At 51.8% G+C, this 19,114-nt stretch overlaps 1 protein-coding gene across 2 annotated transcripts in view; it reads right to left on the bottom strand.

The window, feature by feature from the left end:
- Positions 1–19,114, bottom strand: part of SZT2 (SZT2 subunit of KICSTOR complex) — a 230,787-nt gene that overhangs the window by 133,627 nt on the left and 78,046 nt on the right. For both annotated transcript variants that reach the window (XM_075320448.1, XM_075320449.1), the window contains 2 exons: positions 2,240–2,303; positions 1,963–2,148 (listed from right to left, as the gene is read on the bottom strand). In XM_075320448.1, the coding sequence (XP_075176563.1) occupies positions 1,963–2,148; positions 2,240–2,303 (250 nt within the window). The remainder of the gene's footprint in view (positions 1–1,962; positions 2,149–2,239; positions 2,304–19,114) is intronic.

Here is a 19,114-nt window from a genome sequence, read left to right as displayed (position 1 = left end):
CCACCCATCCCTCCCTCCAGCCAGCCACCCATCCCTCCAGCCAGCCACCCATCCCTCCAGCCAGCCACCCATCCCTTCCCTCCCTCCAGCCACCCCATCCCTTCCCTCCCTCCAGCCACCCCATCCCTTCCCTCCCTCCAGCCACCCCATCCCTTCCCTCCCTCCAGCCACCCCATCCCTTCCCTCGAGCCAACCACCCATCCCATCCCTCCAGCCACCCATCCCATCCCATCCCTCCAGCCACCCATCCCATCCCTCCAGCCACCCATCCCATCCCATCCCATCCCTCCAGCCACCCCATCCCATCCCTTCCCTCCAGCCAGCCAACCAGCCAGCCACCCATCCCATCCCTCCAGCCAGCCACCCATCCCTCCCTCCAGCCAGCCACCCATCCCTCCAGCCACCCCATCCCTTCCCTCCCTCCAGCCAGCCACCCATCACTCCAGCCACCCCATCCCTTCCCTCCCTCCAGCCACCCCATCCCTTCCCTCGAGCCAACCACCCATCCCATCCCTCCAGCCACCCATCCCATCCATTCCCTCCCGCCACCCATCCCATCCATTCCCTCCCGCCACCCATCCCATCCCATCCATTCCCTCCCGCCACCCATCCCATCCCATCCCTTCCCTCCAGCCACCCATCCCATCCCATCCCTCCAGCCAGCCACCCATCCCATCCCTCCCTCCAGACACCCCATCCCTTCCCTTCCCTCCCTCCAGCCACCCATCCCATCCCTCCCTCCAACCACCCATCCCATCCCTTCCCTCCAGCCACCCATCCCATCCCTTCCCTCCAGCCACCCATCCCATCCCTCCCTCCAGCCACCCATCCCATCCCTCCCTCCAGCCACCCCATCCCTTCCCTCGAGCCAACCACCCATCCCTCCAGCCACCCATCCCATTTATTCCCTCCCGCCACCCATCCCATCCATTCCCTCCCGCCACCCATCACATCCCTTCCCTCCAGCCACCCATCCCATCCCATCCCTCCCTCCAGCCACCCCATCCCTTCCTCCAGCCACCCATCCCATCCCTCCCTCCAACCACCCATCCCATCCCTCCCTCCAGCCACCCATCCCATCCCTTCCCTCCCTCCCTCCCTCCCTCCAGCCACCCATCCCATCCCTCCCTCCCTCCAGCCACCCATCCCATCCCTCCCTCCCTCCAGCCACCCATCCCATCCCTCCCTCCCTCCAGCCACCCATCCCATCCCTTCCCTCCCTGCAGCCACCCATCCCATCCCTTCCCTTCCCTCCAGCCACCCATCCCATCCCTTCCTTCCCTCCCATCCCTTCCATCCCACCTCACAGCCCTAAAATCCTCTCCCCGGATCATTAATGGTTCATGCTGCAGAACTAACGGGTGTGCAGTCGGGTGACAGAGGAGAACAAGCCATAAAAGAATAATTGTTTCTAAAAATACAGCCCCACGCTCCACGACGAGGCGCTCAGAAATGCAGACTCAGTCATTCCACCAACAGCCCGTCCCTCGTGGGCTCAGAGCCCGGCCAAAACCCAGCGGGTTCCAATACAGAACGTGATTGTTTACATTAAATTTCTAACAGAGAAAGCCCATCTGTAAATTGTACAGAAGGAACATTAATCCTTCACGGGAATCACTAGAAAGGCTCATCATGGCACAATTATACTATAGTGAGGCTTGCTATTTACTATGGAAAAACTATTATTTTACAAGCTTACTCCCTATAATTTGCTTTGTGCATGCTGCCATGGAGAGGCTGCTTTTAGGTTTGTACATTTAGTGAAAGTTCATGGTAAGACCTGCAGCCTCCCCCTAATACTGTACTACTCTCAGCTGCCACTAGAGGGAGCTAAGAGGCTACAAGCTGTGGATACCAGTATGCAGTGGGCTCCCCCTAGTGGTCAAAGCAGGTAAGATTACAATGTAATTTCACAAGACACTCAAAAAAAGTTATTAAATACTTCAGGGCAGAATTTCACACCTCTTTAAATTTCTGCAAAGAATGTTCTGGTCCAAACACAAACTGCAGCTGCACCAGTTCCCGGTGACAATGCGGCCGTCCGTCCGACTCGCAGACGTGCGAGAGCACCTTCCTGAGGATGGAGCGGGTGATGGCCCGAGAGTGACGCAAGGCCGATACCAGCTCGTCCTCAAGCAGCCAGCGGATCTTAAAAATAAAAGCACAGAAAGGATCAGCGTCAATGAGGGAGACGATGGCTGGCTGCAAGGAAAAGACTTCTTAAAGGAGCAGTACCTACCTCACTCATTGTAACCTCGATGGCCTGCCTGTGCTCCGCCGGGAGCCTGGACAGAGCGGAAAACCTAATTGGGAAGATAAAAAGGAAGTGAACTGCGCTGGAAACATAGGAAAAAAAAAAAAAAGCTTAAAGGGGTTGTCCACTTTTATGGAAAGTTTTATTCTTTTACTTAACAATATATATGTTGCACCGTTCGGCTTTTTGCAGGCTGTGTCCCTGCACATCCAACTTTGATGTGGTCTGTGGTCATTAATCGGCTGAGAAGAGCTCAGAAAATGACAGAAGAGGAGCAGACTCCCGGCGGACTATCAGACCCAGCTCACTGACGGATCCTGAGCCTATGATTAGCAACCCAAGTGGTTTGAAACGCGTCACTTGTGCAGACAGTACTCGGCCTATTTAATGGCTCTCCTAAATATATATATATATATATATGTATATATTTATTATATATATATATATATATATATATATATATATATATATATATATATATATATATTATTATATATTTTATATATATTACATATATATATTTTTTTATATATATTACATAATAAAGAAGGGAACTTTGTTTACTTACCGTAAATTCCTTTTCTTCTAGCTCCTATTGGGAGACCCAGACAATTGGGTGTATAGCTTCTGCCTCCGGAGGCCACGCGAAGTAATTACACTTTAAAAAGTGTAACCCCTCCCCTCTGCTATACACCCTCCCGTGCATCACGGGCCCATCAGTTTTGGTGCCAAAGCAGGAAGGAGGAAACTTATAAATTGGTCTAAGGTAAATTCAATCCGAAGGATGTTCGGAGAACTGAAACCATGAACCAAAAGAACAATTGAACATGAACAACATGTGTACACAAAAGAACAACAGCCCGAAGGGGACAGGGGCGGGTGCTGGGTCTCCCAATAGGAGCTAGAAGAAAAGGAATTTACGGTAAGTAAACAAAATTCCCTTCTTCTTTGTCGCTCCATTGGGAGACCCAGACAATTGGGATGTCCAAAAGCAATCCCTGGGTGGGTAAAAGAATACCTCGATAAAAAGAGCCGAAAAACGGCCCCTTCTTACAGGTGGGCAACCGCCACCTGAAGGACTCGTCTACCTAGGCTGGCGTCTGCCGAAGCATAGGCATGCACCTGATAGTGTTTTGTAAAAGTGTGCAGACTCGACCAGGTAGCTGCCTGACACACCTGCTGAGCCGTAGCCTGGTGCCGCAATGCCCAGGACGCACCTACGGCTCTGGTAGAATGGGCTTTCAGCCCTGAAGGAATCGAAAGCCCAGACGAACGGTAGGCTTCAAGAATCGGCTCCTTGATCCACCGAGCCAAGGTTGACTTGGAAGCCTGCGACCCCTTACGCTGGCCAGCGACAAGGACAAAGAGCGCATCAGAACGGCGCAGGGGCGCCGTGCGAGCAATGTAGAGCCTGAGTGCTCTCACGAGATCTAACAAGTGCAAATCCTTTTCACATTGGTGAACTGGATGAGGACAAAAAGAAGGTAAGGAGATATCCTGATTTAGATGAAACGGGGATACCACCTTAGGGAGAAATTCCGGGACCGGACGCAGAACTACCTTATCCTGGTGAAACACCAGGAAGGGGGCTTTGCATGACAGCGCTGCTAGCTCAGACACTCTCCTAAGTGATGTGACTGCCACTAGGAAGGCCACCTTCTGCGAAAGGCGAGATAGAGAGACATCCCGCATAGGCTCGAAAGGTGGCTTCTGAAGAGCCGTCAGCACCCTGTTAAGATCCCAGGGTTCTAGCGGACGCTTGTAAGGTGGGACTATGTGGCAAACTCCCTGCAGGAACGTGCGGACCTGCGGAAGCCTGGCTAGACGCTTTTGAAAAAACACGGAAAGCGCCGATACTTGTCCCTTGAGAGAGCCGAGAGACAAGCCCTTGTCCATTCCGGATTGAAGGAAAGAAAGAAAAGTGGGCAAGGCAAACGGCCAGGGAGTAAAACCCTGATCAGAGCACCAGGATAAGAAGATCCTCCAAGTCCTGTGATAGATCTTGGCGGACGTTGGTTTCCTGGCCTGTCTCATGGTGGCAATGACATCTTGAGATAACCCTGAGGACGCTAGGAGCCAGGACTCAATGGCCACACAGTCAGGTTGAGGGCCGCAGAATTCAGATGGAAAAAATGGCCCTTGAGACAGCAAGTCTGGTCGGTCTGGGAGTGCCCACGGTTGACCCACCGTGAGGTGCCACAGATCCGGGTACCACGATCTCCTCGGCCAGTCTGGAGCGACGAGGATGGCGCGGCGGCAGTCGGACCTGATCTTAACACTCTGGGCAGCAGTGCCAGAGGAGGAAATACATAAGGCAGCCGAAACTGCGACCAGTCCTGAACTAACGCGTCTGCCGCCAGAGCTCTGTGATCCTTGGACCGAGCCATGAATGCCGGGACTTTGTTGTTGTGCCGAGACGCCATTAGATCGACGTCCGGCGTTCCCCAGCGGCAACAGATCTCTAGAAACACGTCCGGGTGAAGAGACCATTCCCCTGCGTCCATGCCCTGGCGACTGAGAAAATCTGCTTCCCAGTTTTCTACACCCGGGATGTGAACTGCGGAGATGGTGGAGGCTGTGGCTTCCGCCCACAGCAGAATCTGCCGAACTTCTCGGAAGGCTTGACGACTGCGTGTGCCGCCCTGGTGGTTGATGTATGCAACCGCCGTGGCGTTGTCCGACTGTATTCGGATCTGCCTGCCCTCCAGCCACCGCTGGAACGCCTTTAGGGCTAGATACACTGCCCTTATCTCCAGAACATTGATCTGAAGGGAGGACTCTGTCGGAGTCCAGGTTCCCTGAGCCCTGTGGTGGAGGAAGACCGCTCCCCACCCTGACAGACTCGCGTCTGTCGTGACCACAGCCCAGGATGGGGGCAGGAAAGATTTTCCTTTCGATAAAGAAGTGGGAAGAAGCCACCACTGAAGAGAGTTTTTGGTTGTCCATGACAGGGAAACGTTCCTGTCTAGGGACGTCGACCTCCTGTCCCATTTGCGGAGGATGTCCCATTGAAGTGGACGCAGATGAAACTGCGCAAAAGGAACTGCCTCCATTGCTGCCACCATCTTCCCTAGGAAGTGCATAAGGCGTCTCAGGGAGTGTGACTGACCCCGAAGAAGAGATTGCACCCCTGTCTGTAGTGAACGCTGTTTGTCCAGCGGGAGCTTCACTATCGCTGAAAGGGTATGAAATTCCATCCCGAGGTACGTCAGCGATTGGGTCGGCGTCAAATTTGACTTTGGGGAATTGATGATCCACCCGAACCTCTGGAGAGTCTCCAGAGCAATGGACAGGCTGTGTTGGCATGCCACCTTGGAGGGTGCCTTGACTAGAAGATCGTCTAAGTAAGGGATCACCGAGTGGCCCTGAGAGTGTAGGACCGCCACCACTGCTGCCATGACCTTGGTGAAGACCCGTGGGGCTGTCGCTAGGCCGAATGGCAGTGCCACGAACTGAAGGTGTTCGTCCCTGATGGCGAAACGCAGAAAGCGTTGATGCTCGGGTGCAATCGGCATGTGGAGATAAGCATCCTTGATGTCGATTGATGCTAGGAAGTCTCCTTGGGACATCGAGGCGATGACCGAGCGGAGAGATTCCATCCGAAACCTTCTGGTGCTCACATGCTTGTTGAGCAGTTTGAGGTCTAGAACGGGACGGAATGATCCGTCCTTTTTTGGCACCACGAACAAGTTGGAGTAGAAGCCGTGACCATGTTCCTGAGGAGGAACGGGAATCACCACTCCTTCTGCCTTCAGAGTGTTCACCGCCTGAAAAAGTGCATCGGCTCGCTCGGGGGGGCGGAGATGTTCTGAAGAAACGAGTCGGAGGACGAGAACAGAGCTCTATCCTGTAACCGTGAGACAGAATGTCTCTCACCCATCGGTCTTGGACATGTGGCCACCAGGCGTCGCAAAAGCGGGAGAGCCTGCCACCGACCGAGGATGCGGCTTGTGGAGGCCGAAAGTCATGAAGAGGCCGCCTTGGGGGCGGTTCCTCCGGCGGTCTTTTTAGGACGTGACTTAGACCGCCATGCAGAAGAGTTCCTCTGGCCCTTCTGTGATCTGTTGGACGTGGAGGAATGGGACCTGGCTGAGGGCCGAAAGGACTGAAACCTCGGTTGAATCTTTCGCTGCTGAGGTCTGTTTGGTTTAGACTGGGGTAAGGACGAGTCCTTTCCCTTGGATTGCTTGATAATTTCGTCCAATTGCTCGCCAAACAAGCGGTCGCCAGAAAATGGCAAACCGGTTAAGAACTTCTTGGAAGCAGAGTCTGCCTTCCATTCACGTAGCCACATGGCCCTGCGGACTGCCACCGAATTGGCGGATGCTACTGCTGTACGGCTCACCGAGTCGAGGACGGCGTTCATGGCGTAGGACGAAAAAGCCGACGCCTGAGAAGTCAAAGACACAACCTGCGGAGTAGCGGTGCGTCTGACCGCATTAATCTCAGACAGACAAGCTGAGATAGCTTGGAGCGCCCACACGGCTGTGAATGCTGGAGCAAAGGACGCACCTATGGCTTCATAGATGGATTTCATCAAGAGCTCTATTTGCCTGTCAGTGGCATCCTTGAGCGATGAGCCATCTGCCACTGATACCACGGATCTAGCCGCCAGCCTAGAGACTGGAGGATCCACTTTGGGACACTGAGCCCAACCCTTAACTACGTCAGGGGGGGAAGGGGTAACGTGTGTCATTAAGGCGCTTAGTAAAGCGCTTGTCCGGACATGCTCTGTGCTTCCGGACAGCATCCCTGAAGTTAGAGTGATCGAAAAAAGCACTCCTTGTACGTTTGGGAAACCTAAACTGGTGTTTCTCCTGCTGTGAAGCTGACTCCTCAATAGGTGGAGTTGGAGGAGAAAGTTCTAGCACCTGGTTGATGGACGCTATAAGGTCATTTACTATGGCGTCCCCTTCAGGTGTATCAAGATTTAGAGCACCGTCAGGATCAGAGCCCTGAGCTGCAGCCTCCGCCTCATCCTCCAGAGAGTCCTCATGCTGAGACCCTGAGCAGCGTGATGAAGTGGACGAAGGTCCCCAGCGAGCCCGCTTAGACGGTCTGGCACTGCGGTCCGAGTCGGAGTCCTCACCGTGGGACCTATGTGTCACCTCAGGAGCAGCTTGCTGCTCCAACCGAGGGGGGCCTGGGGGCGAAGCACGCCCGGTGCCCTGTGTCTGTGTTACCGGTCTGGACTGCAAGGCTTCTAGTATCTTAGCAGACCATTTGTCCATAGACTGAGCCATGGATTGTGAAAGCGACTCAGAGAGTTTCTCAGCCAAAACTGCAAACTCTGTCCCTGCCACCTGGACAGTGGAAGCCGGTGGTTCTACCTGAGCCGAGGGTCCCACCAGTGCCTGAGGCTCCGGCTGAGTGAGTGCCACAGGGGCCGAGCATTGCACACAATGAGGGTAGGTGGAACCTGCAGGTAACATAGCCGCACAAGAGGTACAGGTTGCAAAATAAGCCTGTGCCTTGGTACGTTTGCTCTTTGCGGACGACATGCTGTTGTCCTCCAGGAGAGTGATCACTGAGGGATATATAGCACAAGCTAACAGTACAGCCGAACTCAGAAAATATTATATATATATATATATATATATATATATATATAACATATATATATATATATATATATATATATATATATATATATAACATATATATATATATAATATATATAACATATATATATATATATATATAACATATATAACATATATATATATATATAACATATATATATATATATATATAACATATATAACATATATATATATATATATAACATATATAACATATATATATATATAACATATATATATATATAACATATATATCATATATATATATATATAACATATATATATATATATATATATATATAATATATATAACATATATATATATATAATATATATAACATATATATATATATATAACATATATAACATATATATATATATATATATAACATATATAACATATATATATATATAACATATATATCATATATATATATATATAACATATATATATATATATATATATATATATATATAATATATATAACATATATATATATATAATATATATAACATATATATATATATAACATATATAACATATATATATATATATATAACATATATAACATATATATATATATATATAACATATATAACATATATGTCACAAACCACCGGGGGGGTCACTCAGAAATCCCTCGCGCTGGCTACCAGTACGTCACAATCGGGGGGTAACAAGTGGGGGTCACCCCTACTTCATACCTCCCGACCGACAGACAGACAGAGCACGTGACGCGCTCTCTAGCGCCCCTCTTATAGTCAGGCCAATTATGGAATTGCCCGACAATAAGAAAGGAGGCCGCTATACTACTTATGCCGATTATTGAAGGGTCCCCGGTGAGAGTAAGGTATATATTCCCCCGACCTCCGCGGGCGGAATATATAATATCTTCCCGAATCTCACTGGCCTCCCCACAATAATCCTTGGCACAACTCGCTGCCACCAACCGCTTCACGGTAACTATTAGCCGAACACACAGACGTGGGATTCGAGATCGAGATAACAGAACAGCCCAAGATTAATTATATACTTTAATCAGCCTAAAGCACACTAGAACTACAATATATACAATAGGGAATCTACAGAATATACATATGTCAGAGTACAGTTACAGATAAAGCATGGGTTACAAACAGGCATACACAGTTCAATCAGTTACCTTGTTGCGTCTGGCCACAGGGGGGCGCTGTAGACCAGGTTTCCAGGAACTCCCACAGATGTTTCCTACACGTGCCCCCAGCGAGAAGAACACTGGAAAATGGCCGAAGTAGGGTTATCAACCTGGGCAAATCCAGGTCCCCTCCTACCTTAGTGACCTCACAGGGAGCACTGCTCCACCCCTGGCTGGAGTTATGGACAAATTCACAACATGGAATATGGGCCATAACTTTGCCTGGGAGCGTCGTAGGCGGACGCCAATGCTCTCATTGTGACAGTTATGAATTTAGCTACAGAACGAGGGGACTCATGACCTGTCTACGAGTTCCCATATGGCTGATATCACGCCTGGGGTATTTCCCAAGCTCCCCCTTCCATAAAAAAGGTGTGCCAGCATCGTCCGCCTGCGCAAACACCATTTTTATGGTTGCCATATTTATCGGAGATATGGCTTGCGAGATATGAACCATTTTTTACTGGAGTCGTTCTGTCTGGCTACTTCCAAGCCTTGCTAATGAGATACAACTCTTGTACAGGGTGACGGCAGGGAGTCATCCTGGGTCCATTGTCCTCACATCATCTCATCTCCATATCAGAGGAGATGGCTGTTGGAGGTGTAAGTGGGATGTGACACCTTCACAGATGCTGGACATTTGAGCACAAGAAGGGAGGGGGGCACTGCCAGGGAGTGATGAGAGCAATTATGACTTCTAGTCATAATTCCTCTTCATATCCCAGGATTTACCTCACACCTCCCCCCTTTTGAGGGCGCTAGGGGGCAGCACACTCCGGTGTTCCCCCGTGCGCCCGTCCGCGACCTCTCCTTGTCGGGACAGCCCGTCTGCGTTACCGTGGTCACGGCCCCTTTTGTGGCGAATGGTGAAGTCGTATTGCTGGAGCGCAAGGCTCCATCGCAACAATCGCCCATTCGTCCCAGAGACGGTGTGCAACCAGCTGAGGGGATTGTGGTCCGTCTCCACGATGAAGTGGCGCCCGTATAGATAGGGTTGCAGACGCTGCAGGGCCCACACTATGGCCAGGCACTCCTTCTCCATCGTGGAATAGGCAACTTCCCTTGGTAACAGCTTCCTGCTCAGGTACAAGACTGGGTGCTCTTGGCTCGCAGAGTCCACCTGGCTGAGCACCGCACCGAGGCCGAAGTCACTGGCGTCGGTCTGTACTACAAACGGCCGCGTGAAGTCGGCTGCCTGTAGCACGGGCGGGCTGGACAGGGCGTCCTTTAGGGCCCGGAAGGCTGTCTCGCAGTCCATTGTCCAATCGACTGCAGAGGGGCAGCTTCTTCTTGGTGAGGTCCGTCAAGGGCTTTGCCAGGCTACTATAGCATGGAACAAACCTCCTATAGTACCCAGCGGTCCCCAAGAAGGACATCACCTGCTTCTTGGTCCTGGGGGTGGGCCAGGGATGCGATGGCCTCCACTTTCTCAGGCTCGGGCTCAGCGTTCCCCCCCACCTACCCGGTGACCGAGGTACTGGACCTCGCTCATGGCCAGCTGACACTTTCCCGGCTTGATGGTCAAACCTGCCCGGTGGATCCGCCTGAGCACCTGTGCTAGATGCTCTAGGTGGTCCTCCCAGGTGGGACTGAAGACGGCAATGTCATCCAGGTACGCGGCCGCGTACCCCTTCAAGTCCCTTGAGCAGGGTGTTGACCATCCGCTGGAAAGTGGCAGGGGCATTCCTCATCCCGAATGGCATCAACCGTGGACTCGTACAGTCCAAATGGGGTAATAAAGGCAGAGCGTTCCCTGGCCTTGCGAGTCAGGGGGATCTGCCAATATCCCCGGCTCAGGTCCATGATCGTCAGGGTACTGAGCCCCGGCCAACTGATCGAGCAGGTCATCGATGCGTGGCATTGGGTACGCATCGGCGACCGTGACAGCATTGAGCCCCCTGTAGTCCACGCAGAACCGAGTGGTTCGGTCCTTCTTAGGGACGAGGACTACAGGCGAGGCCCAAGCGCTGTTGGATGCCTGGATCACCCCCAGCTCCAGCATCTCGTCAATCTCCTGGCGCATGTGTTGCTGCACCTCCAGGGAGACCCGATATGCTGAACGCCGGATCGGGGGATGATCCCCAGTGTCCACGTGATGGACAGCCAAGTCAGTCCTTCCGGGCTGGTTGGTAAACAACCCCCGGAAGGGGTGTAGGGTGGCCCACAGCTGGGACCGTTGGTCCTCCAAGAGCTGGTGGCCAACCTCCACATCCTCAATGGATCCGCCTGCCCTAACCTGGGCTAGCATATCCAAGAGGGTTTCCGCTTCTCCCTCCTCGGGCAGGTTGCACACGGGGGAGCGCACATGCCTCCCGCTCATGATGTGCCTTCATCATGTTCACATGGAAGGGCTTCCGCCTTCCACGGGCAGGGTCCAGGGTGACCAGGTACGTTACAGGGTTGAGCTGCTGGTACACGAGGTATGGGCCTTCCCAGGCTGCCTGAAGCTTGTCCTGTGGTACGGGGACCAGTACCCACACCTTTTGACCCACTTGGTAGGTCCTCTCACAAGCGTTCTGGTCGTACCAACGCTTCTGATCGGCCTGGGCTTGAGCCATATTGTCGTGTACCAGTTGCGTCAAGGCCTGCATTTTGTCCCGGAAGCGCATGACATACTCGATAACCGACACTCCAGGGGTGGCCAAATCCCCTTCCCAAGCCTCTTTCACCAGAGCCAGGGGGGCCCCGCACACGTCGCCCGTACAGGAGCTCAAACGGTGAGAATCCTGTTGAGGCCTGTGGAACCTCCCGGTAAGCAAATAACAGGTGTGGGAGATACCGCTCCCAGTCACGCCCATGGGAGTCGACCAACATCTTAAGCATCTGCTTTAAGGTGCCATTGAACCGCTCGCACAGGCCATTAGTCTGTGGATGGTACGGGCTGGCCACCAGATGTCGCACCTGGACTTGCCCACAGAGGGTCTCCATCAGCTGGGACATGAATTGGGTCCCCCGGTCGGTGAGCATTTCCTGGGGAAAACCCACTCGGGAGAAAATCTCCAGCAATGCGGTGGCCACCTTGTCAGCCCGAATGGACGACAAGGCCACTGCTTCTGGGTACCGGGTTGGCATAGTCAACTACCGTCAGTATGAAGCGTTTCCCGGAGCTGCTGGGGATGGCAGCGGGCCGACCAGATCCACAGCCACCCTCCTGAAAGGCTCATCGATGATTGGCAGAGATACTAGTGGGGCTTTGGGGTGTGGCCCCGCCTTCCCCACTCTCTGACAGGTTTCACACGAACGGCAGTAGGCAGCCACATCGGCCCCCATTTTTGGCCAGTAGAAATGCTGGTTTAACCTGGCCTTGGTCTTAGCGATCCTAGGTGTCCGGCCATCGGAATCTCATGTGCGATCCGCAACAACTCCGTCCGGAACGGATAGGGTACCACCAACTGTCGGTCCCTGGGCCACGCCTCCGGTGAACCCTGCTGGACCGTGGCCCGGTACAGCCGTCCTTGGTCCCAGACCACTCGCTCCGGGTCCGAGTCCGAGGGAGGCTGTGCCGCCTGCTCCTTTAGAGCTTTCAGGCTGTCGTCAGCTTCTAACGCTGCCTGAAACCCCTGACCAGATGTGGCCAGAATCGACGAGACTGTCACATCTTCGGTCAGTACCCCGGGACCTGTGTCCTGGCCCTCCACCTGACTCGGCTGCCACTTGGTCAGAAGGGGAAGAGCTATCGGACCTCCGGGAGGCCCCTTGGCTTCCAGCACTCCCACTGCGGGTGACAGCGGCCACAGCCGCTGCGACCGTGGGTCGTGCCTGCTCCTCCTCCGTTCCTGACCAAGTCGCCGGTTCAGGCAGACCTACCTGGCTTCCTGACACCCCGGTTGTGGGGGAACCCTGCACCGAGATCTTACCTGGGAGCACTTCCGCTCCTGGACCCGGCCCCAATCTCACCTGCCTGTTCCCCCTCTGCAGCAACAGAACCCCGCTGTGAAATCTCTGGGGACCCCACATTTGCTGTGGTAGCCCCCACCCCACACACTGGTCCTCCCCCTGCAGCACCCTGCTCTCTGCTTATCCCTGCAGAGGGCAACAGATCCCAGCTCACAGGCTGGTTACTTGTAGAGGCATGGTCACACCTTCCTCTGACCCCCTCCCCTGTCACAGCTGCAGCTGAGTGTGTGTCTATGGTGTCTATGCAAGCAGAAAAATCAGAGTTCACTCCTCCTCCCTTACATCATTCATAGATAACACATTAACATTGTTAGGAGGCATGTCAGTACGGGCTGAAGGTTCAGCCCTTGGTTGGGGCCCAAACTGGGAGGTTATCTGCCCCAAATCTGTCCCAAGTAGCACGTTTGCAGGGATCCGATCAGTTACCCCCACCTCCCTCACCCCTCGCCCTGCGCCCCAGTCCACATAAATGTCAGCAACAGGCAGCGCCGGGTCAGTGCCTCCAATCCCGGAGACAGCGAGGGTTTTTTCCAGGGATCAAGTCTTGGGGGGACACCATCTCAGGCCGCACCAGAGTCACCTCCGAGGCGCTGTCTCGCAGTCCTATGGTCACAGACTGGCCGACGGTGACAGGTTGGAAGCTGTCCAGGGACCTACCACCACCCCCACCCACACAATACACCTTGGGCGGCCCCTTGGGACGGGGACGGAGCCGGGGCCTTGGGACGCTGAGGGCACATGGCCTTGAAGTGTCCAGGTAAGTTGCACTGGTGGCACCGTCTTGGTTCCGCCACGGGCCTGGAGAGGGAGTTGAGGGGGACACCCCCTGCAGTCTAGGGGCAGGTGGGGCAGTCGCAGAATTCATCTTACCCCTCTCCAGGTGCTGCTGGTGGCCGCTCTCCTGGCCTCAGGGGCCCGGTTGTTGGTGTAGTCATCGGCAAGGGCAGCTGTAGCCGTGGACCCCTTTGGCTTCTGGTCTCGGATGAACTGGCGGAGATCCTCAGGGCAGTTCCACAAGAGTTGCTCCGTGATGAACAAGTCCAGGATCTCCGGTCCGGTGGAAAGCTGCAGGCCTTGGGTCCAGTGGTCGGCAGCTCGGGCAAGTGCCCGCCTGTGGTCAGCCCAGGAGTCCTTTGGTCCCTTCTGTAGGCTCCGGAACTTCTTGCGGTAGGACTCCGGGGTGAGGTTGTACTGTTGGATCAAGGGCCCGCTTGATGGTGTCGTAGCCCTGATCTGCCTCAGCAGGCAAGTCCCCAAGGATATCCAGGGCCTTACCCCTTAAACGGGGGGTCAGGTATTTGGCCCACTGGTCCTTGTTCAGATGGTGCTGCAAGCAAGTCCGCTCAAAAGCAGTCAAGAAAGAGTCCAAGTCTCCATCCTTCTCCAGCACTGGGAAGTCTCAACACGGACCTTTGGAAGTTTGGTGTCTTGAAGGTCACGTGTGGCTGATGAGGGGCCGGAGCTGAGCTAGCTGCAGCTGGTGGTCACGGTCTGCCTGTTGCCGTCGCTCCGCAGCCTCACGCTCTGCCTGGCGCTCTTCACGCGCTGCCTGCCGCTCTGCCCTGCGCTCTGCCATGAGTATCTCGTAGGTATCCCGGTCTCCAGCCTGGAGAAGGGCCATAGCCATTTGAAGAAGGCTATCCGAGCCTCCCAGGCTCGGTGGAATGGCACGTGGTGATCTGCGGCCCGCTGCGGAGCCTGGTGCTTCACTGTCCATTGCAGAGCGGAGGGCTGGCATCTGGCTCGTTGAGGAACCTTGGGCGAGCTCCTCCTCATCTTGTCCAGCAGTGCCAGGTTGTGCAATGTCCTCGGCAGAACGGCTTTCTGGCGTCGAGCTCCTGGAGGGCTCGTGGACAACCTCCTCATCGTCTCTGGCCTGAGCATCGGCCATTCCTTTGGCTTTGCTCCATGGTGCTATCAGCCATTGTTGCAGACTTTGGTCACTGACACAGAACTGACACCTGATGCCTCCACACACCTTACAGTATCTGCACTCTGACACTCTAGTGTTGAGCTGGTCTGAAGACCCCAGCAGCCACAGCTGCTGCAGGCAGTCTTTAGTGTCTGGGAGTATGGGTCTCACACTCACACACACTATTATCTCGATCCCACCCGCTTGCCACCAATATGTCACAAACCACCGGGGGGGTCACTCAGAAATCCCTCGCGCTGGCTACCAGTACGTCACAATCGGGGGGTAACAAGTGGGGGTCACCCCTACTTCATACCTCCCGACCGACAGACAGAGCACGTGACGCGCTCTCTAGCGCCCCTCTTATAGTCAGGCCAATTATGGAATTGCCCGACAATAAGAAAGGAGGCCGCTATACTACTTATGCCGACTATTGAAGGGTCCCCCGGTGAGAGTAAGGTATATATTCCCCCGACCTCCGCGGCGGAATATATAATATCTTCCCGAATCTCACTGGCCTCCCCACAATAATCCTTGGCACAACTCGCTGCCACCAACCGCTTCACGGTAACTATTAGCCGAACACACAGACGTGGGATTCGAGATCGAGATAACAGAACAGCCCAAGATTAATTATATACTTTAATCAGCCTAAAGCACACTAGAACTACAATATATACAATAGGGAATCTACAGAATATACATATGTCAGAGTACAGTTACAGATAAAGCATGGGTTACAAACAGGCATACACAGTTCAATCAGTTACCTTGTTGCGTCTGGCCACAGGGGGGCGCTGTAGACCAGGTTTCCAGGAACTCCCACAGATGTTTCCTACACGTGCCCCCAGCGAGAAGAACACTGGAAAATGGCCGAAGTAGGGTTATCAACCTGGGCAAATCCAGGTCCCCTCCTACCTTAGTGACCTCACAGGGAGCACTGCTCCACCCCTGGCTGGAGTTATGGACAAATTCACAACATGGAATATGGGCCATAACTTTGCCTGGGAGCGTCGTAGGCGGACGCCAATGCTCTCATTGTGACAGTTATGAATTTAGCTACAGAACGAGGGGACTCATGACCTGTCTACGAGTTCCCATATGGCTGATATCACGCCTGGGGTATTTCCAAGCTCCCCCTTCCATAAAAAAAGGTGTGCCAGCATCGTCCGCCTGCGCAAACACCATTTTTATGGTTGCCATATTTATCGGAGATATGGCTTGCGAGATATGAACCATTTTTTACTGGAGTCGTTCTGTCTGGCTACTTCCAAGCCTTGCTAATGAGATACAACTCTTGTTACAGGGTGACGGCAGGGAGTCATCCTGGGTCCATTGTCCTCACATCATCTCATCTCCATATCAGAGGAGATGGCTGTTGGAGGTGTAAGTGGGATGTGACACCTTCACAGATGCTGGACATTTGAGCACAAGAAGGGAGGGGGGCACTGCCAGGGAGTGATGAGAGCAATTATGACTTCTAGTCATAATTCCTCTTCATATCCCAGGATTTACCTCACAATATATATATATATATAACATATATAATATATATAACATATATATATATATATATATATATAACATATATATATATATATATAACATATATATATATATATATATATATAACATATATATAACATATATATATATATATAACATATATATAACATATATATATAACATATATATATATATATATAACATATATATATATATATATAACATATATAACATATATATATATATATATAACATATATAACAACATATATATATATATATATATATATATATAACATATATATATATATATATATATATATATAAACATATATATATATATATATATATATATATATAACATATATATATATATATATATATATATATATATATATATATATATATATATATATAGTATATATATACATATATATTATTATATATATATATATATATAACATATATATATATATATATATATATAACATATATATATATATATATATATATAACATATATATATATATATATATATATATATAACATATATATATATATATATATATATAACATATATATATATATATATATATAACATATATATATATATATATATATAATATATATATACACAGTCCGGCACTCTAGGGGGCCCAGCACCGGGTGACCGATGTGGCTTACCGACCGCTCAAGCGGTGTGTGGCCACCAGATTCCCTGCCTCGGGTCTCCCAGAGCTGCAGCCAGAAGTCCTCCACCGGCAGAATGTGCTGAAAACATGGGTGTCGACGTTCACAGGGGAGGAGGGAGCCGTGGGCGTAACTTACAAAAGTGCGGGAATCTGGTGCCCCAGAGTGATTAGTGAGGGGGGCGGAGGACAGCTAAGTGTGCTCCAGCCCTCACTGTCGGCGTCAGACCGACCGTCCCGCCCTTGCCCCTGACTGGCAGGCCCGGGGGCGGGAGTATAATGCACAAGGCCGCAAAAGCCGGGGACTAAAGTTAAAACCGCGGCCGGCCAGCAGGCATGGTCGGCGCGGTAGTCCCGGTCTCATACCAACACCGCAGTCGCTGCAGCGTCTGAGGCCAATGTGCTGCATGCACCGTCCCCAAGGGGACACAGAGTACCTGTAGATGCAGGGCCCTGTCCCTGATGATACTCAGTCTCCTGTCCGTCAGAATCCCACAGGGGCTGCGGAGGGAGCCCGGTCCCAGTGCCTGGATGACCGGATAGGATCCCACTTCTCCCAGAGCCCCTAAGGGATGGGGAAGGAAAAACGGCATGTGGCTCCAGCCTGTGTACCCGCAATGGGTACCTCAACCTTAACAACACCGCCGACTTAGTGGGGTGAGAAGGGAGCATGCCGGGGGCCCTGTTAGAGGCCCTCTTGTCTTCCATCCGATACAATCAGCAGCTGCTGCTGAGTAAAATGGGAGCATGAGTGCATGTGTGCCTCCTTCAACACAAAGCAAAAAACTGATGGGCCAGTGATGCACGGGAGGGTGTATAGCAGAGGGGAGGGGTTACACTTTTTAAAGTGTAATTACTTTGTGTGGCCTCCGGAGGCAGAAGCTATACACCCAATTGTCTGGGTCTCCCAATGGAGCGACAAAGAAATATATTATATATATTTTATTATATTATATACAATATGTAAAAAAGAATTTTGTTACTTACCGTAAATTCTTTTTCTTATAGTTCCGTCATGGGAGACCCAGACCATGGGTGTATAGCTACTGCCTCCGGAGGACACACAAAGTTACTACACTCAAACGTGTAGCTCCTCCCTCCTAGCATATACACCCCCTGCTAGCCAGTCCTAGCCAGTTTAGTGCAAAAGCTGAAGGAGGACATCCACCCACAAGAAGAGACAGAGTAAAATCCGGAAGAACCGGAACCTCTGTCTACAACAATAACAGCCGGTGAAGACACACGGAACAAGAAACCTGCCAACAGGCAATAGGGAGGGTGCTGGGTCTCCCATGACGGAACTATAAGAAAAAGAATTTACGGTAAGTAACAAAATTCTCTTTTTCTTCATCGTTCCTATGGGAGACCCAGACCATGGGACGTCCTAAAGCTGTCCATGGGTGGGAATAAACAGACAACTGAGAAGCAGGCAAACCCAACTTCACAAATGGGCGACAGATGCCTGAAAGATGCGTCTGCCCAAGCCCGCGTCTGCCAAAGCAAGAGCATGCCTTGGATAGAGCTTCGAAAAAGTATGCAGACCAATTCGAGCTGCAGTCTGACAGACCTACTGAGCCGTAGCCTGGCGCCTGAAAGCCCAAAAGGCACCGACAGGTCTGATCAAATGTGCTCTGATCCCCGGCGGGGAAGGCACTTGAGTACACTGGCAGGCCTCGGAAATGGCCGACCTAAGCCAACGAACCAGGGTCGGCTTAGATGCCGAGAGACCGCTACGTTGACTAGCAGTCAGTACCAGAGAGAGGTGCACCGCCTAATAACGGCGGTGCGAGACACATAGATCCGGGGCGCCCGCACCAGATCCAGGATATGCAACGCTTCCTCAAAGCGATGAACAGGAGCCGGACAAAAGGAAGGCAGGAAAATTGCCCCGGATAAGGTGGAAGCAGTAACCACCTTAGGGAAAAAAGTCCGGAGTCGGACGGAGACCACCTTGTCTTGATGCAAAAGACCAAAAAGGGGGTGACTCAGAGAGAGTGCAGCCAGAACTCCCTGGCGGGAAATTCTAGCCACCAGAAAGACTACTTTCTGTGAAAGATGAAACAAGGAAACCTGCCTAAGAGGCGCAAAGGGCTTAAGGTC

The sequence above is a fragment of the Anomaloglossus baeobatrachus genome, chromosome 8 (assembly GCF_048569485.1).
Source record: "Anomaloglossus baeobatrachus isolate aAnoBae1 chromosome 8, aAnoBae1.hap1, whole genome shotgun sequence".
NCBI lineage: Eukaryota > Metazoa > Chordata > Amphibia > Anura > Aromobatidae > Anomaloglossus > Anomaloglossus baeobatrachus.
Note: the sequence above shows the minus strand (reverse complement) of the source record. Positions and strands in the feature narration are given on the sequence as shown.